Here is a 10642-nt window from a genome sequence, read left to right on the forward strand (position 1 = left end):
CATAACGAAAATGTACCGCCAGATAATGGTAAATCATCAGGATCGGAAATTTCAGTTGATTTTCTGGCGCAGTGACAAGTCTTTACCCGTACCATACGTTTTACTCAAAATAAACAATATCATTAATTACTTAACATACTTAAGACTAATAGCATATGTTACCCGCTTTAAAACTCGAATGAAAAATGAATACATTTCTGCTACTGAGCTCAACAATGCCCTTCATAACGTAGTGTGGTTAATTCAACAGTACAGATTTAGTGATGAAATTAAATAACTGGAAATGACTGGGGGTCATGTTAAAGGTAATTTAGCCACATTAAAGCCATTTATTGATAAAAGCGGAGAGTGTTTCTTAATTCGTGTAGAAGGTCGTATAACAAATTCTGATACTCCAGAAACATTTAAACATCAATTGCTGTCACCAAAGGACGAAGCATTCGTCCGAAATCTGGTAATATACTTTCATAGAGTTAACTATCATGTTGGCTCTCGTGCATTAGTTGCAACTATTCAACAACGCTTTTGGATAATAAATTGTAAATCACCAGCAACTTCAGTTATAAAGAAATGTGTCCATTGTACATGATATAAAGTTAAATTATTCAATCAAATAATAGCACCCTTACCAAAGGAAAGGGTTACACCAAGTAGACCTTTCACAATGACAGGCGTCGATTTTGCTGGGCCTATCTTTACATACTTAAAAATTCGTGGTAAAGCACTATATAAATCATACATTTCGGTTTTCATTTGTTTTGCTACTAAAGCAGTTCATTTAGAGGCAGTCACTGATTTAACCAGTGATGCTTTCATTGCCGCGCTAAAGAGATTTGTGGGACGACGAGGTCTACCAAGGGCAATACATTGTGACAATGCGACAAATTTTGTGGGTGCTAAAACAAAATTAAAAGAACTTCGACATCAGTTTCATCAAGATTCCATGAAGAATGCAATTATATCTCACTGTGCAATTTCAGGAATAGAATTTTCACTTATTACTCCTCGCGCCCCACATTTTGGAAGTCTATGGGAGGCTACTGTAAAAACTGCTAAAGGCCATCTATATCGCACACTGTTTAACGCTCATCTCACGTTTAAATAACTTACAACATCATTAATGAAGATTGAATCAATCATGAACTCTCGACCGTTCACAGCAACTTCAACAAACCCCAATGACTTCGAATCTCTGACGCCTGCGCATTTTTTGATTGGCACGTCATTACAAGGTATTTCTGAGCCGTTTTTAAAGAATGAAAACATTGCACATCTTGGAAGGCCCAAATTTTATAGTAAAATTTAACTCCACAAATTAAATTGATAGTTACATTTAGCGCGTTTTTTTTTAACATATTAAATTAAATTATTTATAAACGAATAAAAGTTAGTTGTAACTATTTCTCTTGTTTGTCTGCATAAAAGAATTTAAGAAAATATTGTGCGCGCATTTTTTATGTGATGCAGATATTTTTATTAAATTTAATTGCAATGCGTACAATAATAAGAAATTTGTTTTGACAAATTTACGGGACTCTGTTTACTTGAAAATAATTTTGTTTTTGCTTGTAATAGAAAGAATTTCAAATAAAAGGGCAGCGAAATTGCCAAATCGTTCTATTTGGAATTTCTTTCATTACAAGGTAAGTCAATTCTATTAGGGACGACAGTGGGAGTTCGGACTAATTGGTCCAGGCATATGTTGGTTCGTTTGGCCTTTGTTTACGATCACTATGTGCATGGATGAACTGGTTTGAGTGAAGTGATGGTGGTTAAATTGCCTTCTGCTTGGTTGATGCTGGCGTAGGGCAATTTAGACAGTTGCGTTACCTTCTGTTTGGCTTATGCTGGCGTAGGGTGATTTAACTAGTCATCCATTTGGCCATACCTGATGGAGAAATGGACGACGAGTCACCAACGCTGTCCGTTTGCTGGCGAAAGTGATCAGGCGCAACCTCAGGAAGGGACCCTTGTCTGGCTATAGCTGACAAGGATGTTATTGAATTGATAGCAAGATTACTCTTTCCCAAGCGGTCTAGTTCTGAAGCGATTTGGAATTTTTTTTATTACAAGGTTTTTTAAACTACTGATCACAACGATTCCAACGCCTCGCAACGATTGCAATGCATACAACGCTTCTAATGATTGTAATACTTCAACGATTTCAACGATTTTTACGCTCGCAACGTTTGCAACGCGTACAACGTTTAAGCATTTGATATTAGCTTAGCTATCTGGAATTTCTTTCATTGCAAGGCGTTACAATACTGATTTCTGCGTTCCCGACATTTTCAATACTTTTTAACGGTCACCACTATATCAACACTTCCCAGCGATCACAGCGACATCAACGTTTTTCAACGCTTTCCACACTGTAGACGACTAGAACGAGCTCAACGATTTCGACGAACACAACGCTTTCAACACTCACACTCTTAATTTTATTACTACTTATAACTCTAATATTTTCTTTTGTAAAGGTACGAATAAATGTTATTTTAAAAACACGGAACACAAGTGTGTTCTTCTTTACTTATATAAATTTCTTATAACGAACCCTGGTATACTCGCTGAGTATACCCCAGCTATAGAAAGGACCGGAAAATGTCGTTACAATGTCCAACGCTGGCAATGAATATCTGCAGCAAAATCACACTTTTGGAAGAGATAGCAGAGCGAATATTTAGCAGATTTGCAGAATCGATATCATTGGAAATATGATCAAGATAACGCTGCAATTGGCAGCTTGGTTATCATTTATGACGAGCACGCTCCTCTGATAAAATGGGCAATGGGTCGTATTGTGAGTGTGAAAAAGGCGCTGACGCACGTGTTCGTGTTGTTGATGTGCAAACACTTCTTCCGTGTTCGTGTTGTTGGCACTTCTACCAATTAATTGAAATAAGTATTTCAATAGGGGCCGGGATGTTAAGGTAACTTTGTGGTATTTCATTTTTTTGGTATTATGTTATAAAATGTTCTCAAAGAAAAACAATTGTAACAAATTTCGTGTAACACTATGTAATAAGAACATGTTTTTACTTTTATTGCTATAATCTTATTTTTTTTGATCTTAATGAAGTCTTCTTGTGTGCACATTGAATAGAAGCGCGTGTAAATTTTATTTTACTTTTTTTATTGAATTCAGTGCAATTTGGTAAATTCTTTAACAAATACACAAATTGTGTGTAGTAAATACATTTTTTTCCAGTTGAACAAATCCATTCGAGCCATGGGTAAAATTAAAGAGGCGGAAAAGTGCAAACAACGCACTATATTCCAATTTGTCCATAAATAGGAATTACCGATCCCTTCTTTTTTACAAGCTCAGTAATATTGATTATTACATAGTCAGATCGTTTCCTAATTTTGGTTGAATAGACGATCCTTGAATCCATTTCTGTGATCAGACAACATACATTACACAACGATCCTGCCGATATACATCAACAGCATTCATTGAGAATACATTACATGGGAATCCTACCAATACATTACCAGAATTCACTATAATAAATATAAAAGTTAATGTAAGATTTGATTATCATTTTGCAACAGAATAAGATGTAAACTAGGTTTTTTAGTGTTACAAGGAAGGAGTACCCACTTCATCTGAGAACTTTTTATTTTCTATAATATTGCTTTTAAGAAGCATGAGGGAAGTTATAATCTTAACGTAGGCATTTTTGATGGGAAAGCAATTTAAATTAAAAACATCATATTACTTGTGATAAAATAATACAAGTTAGCAATAAATTTAGCATTGCATATTCTATGTGTTAACTGGTAAGCCAACAAGTTTATGAGTAAAAATTCGAATTCTTATAATTATTTTTTTTTAATTTTGTCTTTATTCAATTAATTATTTTAATCATTTTAATATTTTCTGATTTTTTAAATAAGTGTCTGTAATACCTTTTCTTCAGATTATATGCAACAGAGAATATCTTTTATAGAATGGAAACTCAGCCCATTTCGATCAAAATTAAGTGAAATTGTGTAAGAAAATTCATTTATTATAACATTTTAATCATACGTATTAAATTAGTATGATTTTATACCCCTTTTATATTCTTTCACTTTTTACATGAAGATCGATCGATCCAAATGTATGACGGGCTTCGAAGACACTTTCATACAAATTAGCTAAATGTCTTCAATGAATTTTTGCGTACATGTCTCGAAGACCGTCTCGAAGACCATGTCTTGCATAACGGACGCATTCGACAGAAAGTTGTGCGCTCTTAGTGCAGTGCTCATATAATTTTTTCACCCTTTTTTTATTTCTACTCTCTTATTGCGCTCTTTAAATTTTAAATAAATTTCAATTTTCTCTTTAAATAAGTAGAAAGAAATTGTTGTATTTTGTACTTTTATTTATTTTATATAATAATTTTTTACATTACATTCAAAATTAAAAGTTTTAGAAGTAAATTATAAATTTTATCATAAATTATTATAAATTTTATTAAGACAGTAATAATAAATTAAATTAAACATAATGAAAATTAATTTAAATAATTAACTTAATATAACTTAGCATATCTAAAATTAACTATAACTAATATAAAATAATTTATAGCATTTCGCTATCATCAATTATTGAAGTTTTATATGTTTTCAAAAGCGTTGAAGAGGATTTTGGTACAATTAAACCTTCTGATCTTAAGAGTTCTAAAATAACATTATCACAACGTCTGTTAATCCTGTGTTTTTTTATTTTCAACATCCTTTGTTTCGTTTCTTAAACAACTTTCACTGGAATTATTGTCTTCAATATTAATATCAATATATTTTCCAGGAACTAAGTCACTATTTAATTTGTTTTGATTTAATTTATTTTTTTTAATATTTCATAGTTTAATGATTTTGTTTCTTTATTTATTTTGATTTTTTTAATATTTATTTCACAAATGTTTATTCACTACACTTCAAAATTATTGCGTAACTTCATTTATAAAACATAGCGTCATCTGAGGCAAAATTCAAATACGTTGCTATGAACACTAAAAATGAGAGAGAAAGCAAAGAAAGAGTATTTACATTCATGTTTTGAGCAATTGTTTTGCAAATTTGCTTGAAAATACGGACGCGGTATCAAAGACCGTCTTGAAGACAATGTCTTCGAAGAACACTTTTTCTACTGGGAAGCGAAATGTTGTTCTGATTGTAATTGTGTATGTTACATAATTATTTATGCACTTTTCTTAGCCATTTATATATTTTTCATGTGCGGAAAATATTATCTTCACTGATAACTTTATGCACAAAACTTTTTCTTATATTCACCGCGAATTCAGCGGTAATTCTTTTTTTTTATATTTGATGCAGTACAATCATGTTTTTTTGTCCGGAAATAAAAACATATAACCAAAATTATGCTCCCTGTTGCACTCATTGCCCATAAAAATTTTGTTATGAGTGCGGTATTCATCAAATTGAAATTCGTAACGAATACAGACCTAAAGACGATGAAGTTGGAAACAACTATGCGTTTTGAATTGGAATTTGTGCAATTTTTGAGATTGTTTTGTTATTTCAAGTCCTGCTCATTTAAGTTTCCGTTCTAAATAAAATCTTTGTTATGCAATGTTGCGATTTGATGTAAACTGTTTCATAGGTCTAAATAAAATAACATAACAAAAATGTTTTCTTAATATTGTGTAAATATGAAGCAGAAAATCTATTTATAAAAAGTCTGATGTCAAATCATTTGTCAACCAGATGTAAGATTTATTTTTACTTACCCGGTATTGAGACACACGTTAGCGGACAAGTTCCCGTATGTAAATAGTCCAATAATACACGGAAAGTATCTGGATCAAATTCTATAATGTTAAACTCTGTTTGAGCTAGTTTCGCACGATCGACTTTTTGGGCATCTGCACATACGGAAAGCCGCGGTACCGTGAGTTGATTATTGCCAGGTTTATCCTTGTCTTTTTCTTTGCTATCCCTGTCTGAAGTTGTTGGTGTAGTAATAAAATTAAATTTTAATGTAATAGCAAAGAGTAACATATATGAGTAAAAGTAAAACCCAGCGAAAAATAGAATTCAGTGAGATTAGGGTCGATAGGATATTGGAATGTTGTATAAAAATTATGGCTGGAAATATAATTTCACACTTGTAAAGTATAAAACGAAAAGAAAATTCAGTAATTATTGATGCAGTAAAGAGTTATTTTAGTTAAAAAATATTGCGTATAATTAAAGTAACAAAAAAAAAAAATATGGAGTGGGAATAATTATAAATATTGTGAAATCAAATTTATTAATATTATATTTTATGATAAATAAATTTTTGTGAGCATTTATAAAAAAGAAATATTAATAGAAAATATGATAATATATTGATGTGAAATCAAGTTAACATTTGAGTTTAATATAAATTATACGCAAACATAAGCGGAGTACAAAATACATATTATATCCAAAATATATAATTATGCGTTCAGGGTGTATTTTTCACAGCAGGCAAGCAGATGAATTTCAAATTACCCACAGAAAGTGTATTAAAGTAATTAAAATGTCTTACTAGAGCAATCCGTTGAAGAAATCCATTTTTTTTTATCATCTGGGTTAAGTTGGTTTGTATTCTTGTTACGTATTGACCGACCCCAGCCAGCAGTGATCGTTCCTAAGCGTGAAAAAGCACGTTTCACCATTGGAGAGGAAGGTACACTTTTTGGTCGAATTGAATCAGAATCTGGCACAGTTAGATAATTGTTGCTTTTAGGTTTTTGATTTTGTGGTGAAACTAGTGAAGGCGCTGGTCTCGCAAATATTTCGGCAACTGGAATTTGTGGTGACCCGAAACCAGTCTGAATACCATAAAGCATTTCCTGTATATTATTTATCGTACACATGAAATAAATTTTTTGTTATTGTGATATCAATGATATATATTCAGTAATACACTTACTTGAAACACACGACTTCTGACCCCCAATATCGCTCGAACACCGATGAAACGGGCTTTTTGTTTTGATTGACCAACAAAAAACACAACGTCGAATAGGTGAGCATTTGTTAGGCACGATGGTTCATCATTTAAAAATACGCGAGTAAAATCTTTCGCTAACTGATCATAGTCTTCAAATTGATCACGGACTGAATCCAACAATGGTGAAGAAGGACGCATGTGCCCTATGAAGTTATTTAAAAGCAATTGTAAATAGCTTACATATTTTTTTCGCAATAATTATGATAATAATCAATTGTACTAGCAATCACAAATTCAAACATGTATGTTTTGAGTTGTGCTATGAACCCAAGTAAATTACTCCCTTTGGAAATTAAATGTGCATTTTAATAAAAGATGTGTTGAAATGTTGTGGTACAAGTTATGGAACCCGAATATTTCGAGCTTGTCGAAATGTTCCAAACTCGAATATTAAGTTTAAGGTTTAGTAGTTAAGTTATATTAAATAAAACTTGTGATCGGTTGGAACAATATCGCCAATCAAAATTATATTGTAGTATTAAGCACTTCATTCGCTCTCTTAGACTGGGAACAAGGAAACATAATTGGCGCCCAACGTGAACAAAACAGTCGTTTTAACGACTAGATAATATTACATTAAAGAAAAGAGTTATTTTCAGAACTAATAGAAGAGTGTCACTTCATAAATAAATTTGCATTAAACGATAGCAATACATTGAATTAAATTTTTTATTTAATTAAAATAGAGTTGTTTTCAGAGTTAATAGAGAAGTGTTACTTATAAAAATAACTGTACATTAAACGATAGCAGTACTTTGAATTAAAATTTTTTTAACAATAAAATATCACAATTAATAATAAGAAGTGATACTTAATTCTAAAAAAAACTGTGCATCAAACGATAGCAGCACATTGAATTAAAATTTCATTAAATAAAAAAGAGTTCTTATCAGAACTAATAAAGAAGTGTTACTTAATTCTAAAAAAACTGTGCATCGAATGATTACAATACATTTACTTAAGAAAACTTATTATTTTTTCTGCAAGAGGACAATAAAGTTCTTATCGGAATTACTTCATTTAAAAAAAACTGCATCAATTGATAGCAGTACATTGAATTAAAAAAAATTAATAAGTTTAATAAATCTAATAATATTAAAAACAATAAGTAGCGAATCAGTTCGTGATAAAAACAAAAAGGTAACAGCAGTAAAACAACAAGCAGTGCATCATGTCGAGAATAAAAACAAAAAGAAACAAAAAGGTAACAGCAGTTAAACAAAAGGAAGTATATCATGTCATGAATAAAAACAAAAAGCAACAAAAAGGTAACAGCACAACAACTTAGCAGCAAAACAACAAGGACTTAGCATTGCGCCAAGGAATTGCAATGCATTAGCAGAGTAATTGCGGCGCATCAACTTATCAATAGCATATTTAGATGTCCAATAAATTACACAACAAATTATGTAACTAATATTCTCATTTTTTTTATTTTTATCATTATAATTACTTTGTGTGAAATGCTATTTATTTATTTATTTAAACCACGCGTAAGCCAAAATTAACTCAGAGTTATAATTGGGAGGACTGTTGTAATTAATTATATTAATTAAATTAATCCAGAGTTATAATTGGGAGGACTGTTCTAATTGATTATATGTGACACGGTTCTGTTGCAGTTAACTTTTTTTAGCTTCTGATCATTTGAACAATTATATATTAGAAACAATTAAAGACTTTTGATTTTTTAATGTAAAAATGGACGCTAATTATTCTTGGCGTCAAACTGCACATACTGCATTAAGGTTGTTTTACAATTTTGGTGGTAGCTCAAGGCATTATCAAGCCTTAGCTATTATAAGAAATAAAATTAGAGGTTCTGTAGATGTACCATTAGCAGTCTTCAACATAGTGTTAAGTTTTAAGGCTATTATCGAACGTTTAGATTTATAGGCAATAATTACACACTGTTTCTGTTTCACGTGTTATTTATTACTAAACTGTTAAACTTTTTCGTACTTGCCTGCAGCTTTATTTGCTGCTTACCAAGTAGCAAATACAAATACAATCTCTTAAATCTATTTACAATCTCTTAAGTCTAGTATCTCTTAAATTTAATTACAATAATATTTATATAACTATTGTAAGAATCAGATTTTACGTTAAAATTTTGTAATATGCTTTATAAGGTAAAATAAAGACTCGACCGCTTAGGTTGAAGTACCATTCTTTATTGAATTATTATTCTTATTCTACCTTAAAACTAGTAACTACATAATTGTGTTAGTACGCCGGCGAGCTCTAACACAGCAGAGGAGCATGTATATACTTTATTACCTCACTAAAGTGAGGTGCAGCATGGAGTTGCACCCCATCCATTCAACGACATAATCACGCTATCAACTTTCCTAATGAAATCGTATCAACTCTTCGGACGAAACGTTTTCTGCGTCGTAAATGGCAGCAATCACGATCTCCAACAGATAAAGCGGCACTAAACCGTATAACACAAAAGCTACGACGGAGAATTAAGCTTTTCAAAAATAGCTCGTTTAATAATTACCTTTCTCAGCTTTCAGATAAAAAAACGTCAGATTACTCTCTTTGGAAATGTACAAATAAATTAAAAAGACCCATCAGCCACATCCCAGCTATACGAGCTAACAACAGTAAATGGGCCCGAAGTGACTTAGACAAGGCAAATGTTTTTGCTGAATATCTTGAGGAATCATTTACGCCTAACTGCGGTCAAGATGACGAAACTTATGACGAAACAGACAATCGTTTGATTTTAGAACCTGAGGTTCAGATCCGTCCTGTTACTCCAATAGAGCTAGAACAGGAAATTCAAAAGCTGAAAAATAAAAAATCGCCAGGTTTTGACCTCATCACCGCCGAAGTATTAAAAAAGGTTCCTAATAACATAGTTCTAAGGCTTACTAATTTATTCAATTCGTGCATTCTATTAAAGTACATTCCGAGTCTTTGGAAAGTAGCCGATGTTATAATGATTCTCAAACCCGGGAAGCCAGCGCCTGAGGTCTCATCGTATAGAGCAATTTCGCTTCTACCAGTATTATCAAAACTGCTCGAAAAAATTATTGTTAAACGTCTTAACAAACTTATTGAGGACAGAAAATTGATCCCAGACCATCAATTCGGATTTAGAAATAAACATTCTACAATCGATCAAATTCACCGAATTACCAATGTAATTGAACAAGCCTTGGAAGGAAATAAAGTTTGCTCTGCTGTTTTTCTTGATGTAGCCAAAGCATTTGACAAAGTATGGCACAATGGTCTTATGTTAAAGCTGCGAAGCACGCTCCCTAAACAATATTGCGATCTCTTGGAATCCTATTTGACTGACAGATTCTTCCGAATCAAACAAAATGACATTACATCTGAGCTGAAAACAATCAAAGCTGGGGTGCCGCAAGGTAGTATTCTTGGCCCAACTCTCTATTTAATATTCATAGCCGATCTCCCTTCTGCGCTGGATGTTTGTACTGCTACCTTTGCAGATGACACAGCTCTTCTGAGTATTGGTTCAGACGTTGATGATTCAACTAACACACTTCAGGCTACGATTTCTGAAGTCAGTAAATGGTGTAAGAAATGGCGAATAAAACTTAATAGTACTAAATCTGTTCACATTAACTTCACAAATCGGAAAATTCAAAATAAGCCTGTTTA

General features: G+C 32.1%; 2 protein-coding genes across 2 annotated transcripts; one reads left to right on the top strand and one right to left on the bottom strand.

Annotated features, from left to right (window-relative positions):
• Positions 1-283: 283 nt before the first annotated feature.
• Positions 284-1105, top strand: LOC119665849. Its single transcript, XM_038075102.1, has 2 exons — positions 284-539; positions 621-1105. The coding sequence occupies exons 1-2, from the start codon at positions 284-286 to the stop codon at positions 1103-1105; spliced, it is 741 nt and encodes a 246-aa protein (XP_037931030.1).
• Positions 1106-1862: 757 nt separating this feature from the next.
• Positions 1863-8856, bottom strand: LOC119665850. Its single transcript, XM_038075103.1, has 5 exons — positions 8838-8856; positions 6923-7146; positions 6536-6842; positions 5748-5960; positions 1863-2041 (listed from the first exon to the last, which is right to left on the bottom strand). The coding sequence occupies exons 1-5, from the start codon at positions 8854-8856 to the stop codon at positions 1863-1865; spliced, it is 942 nt and encodes a 313-aa protein (XP_037931031.1).
• Between the last annotated feature and the right edge of the window lie 1786 nt (positions 8857-10642).

The sequence above is a fragment of the Teleopsis dalmanni genome, chromosome 1 (genome assembly GCF_002237135.1).
Source record: "Teleopsis dalmanni isolate 2A chromosome 1, ASM223713v2, whole genome shotgun sequence".
NCBI classification, from domain to species: Eukaryota; Metazoa; Arthropoda; class Insecta; order Diptera; family Diopsidae; genus Teleopsis; species Teleopsis dalmanni.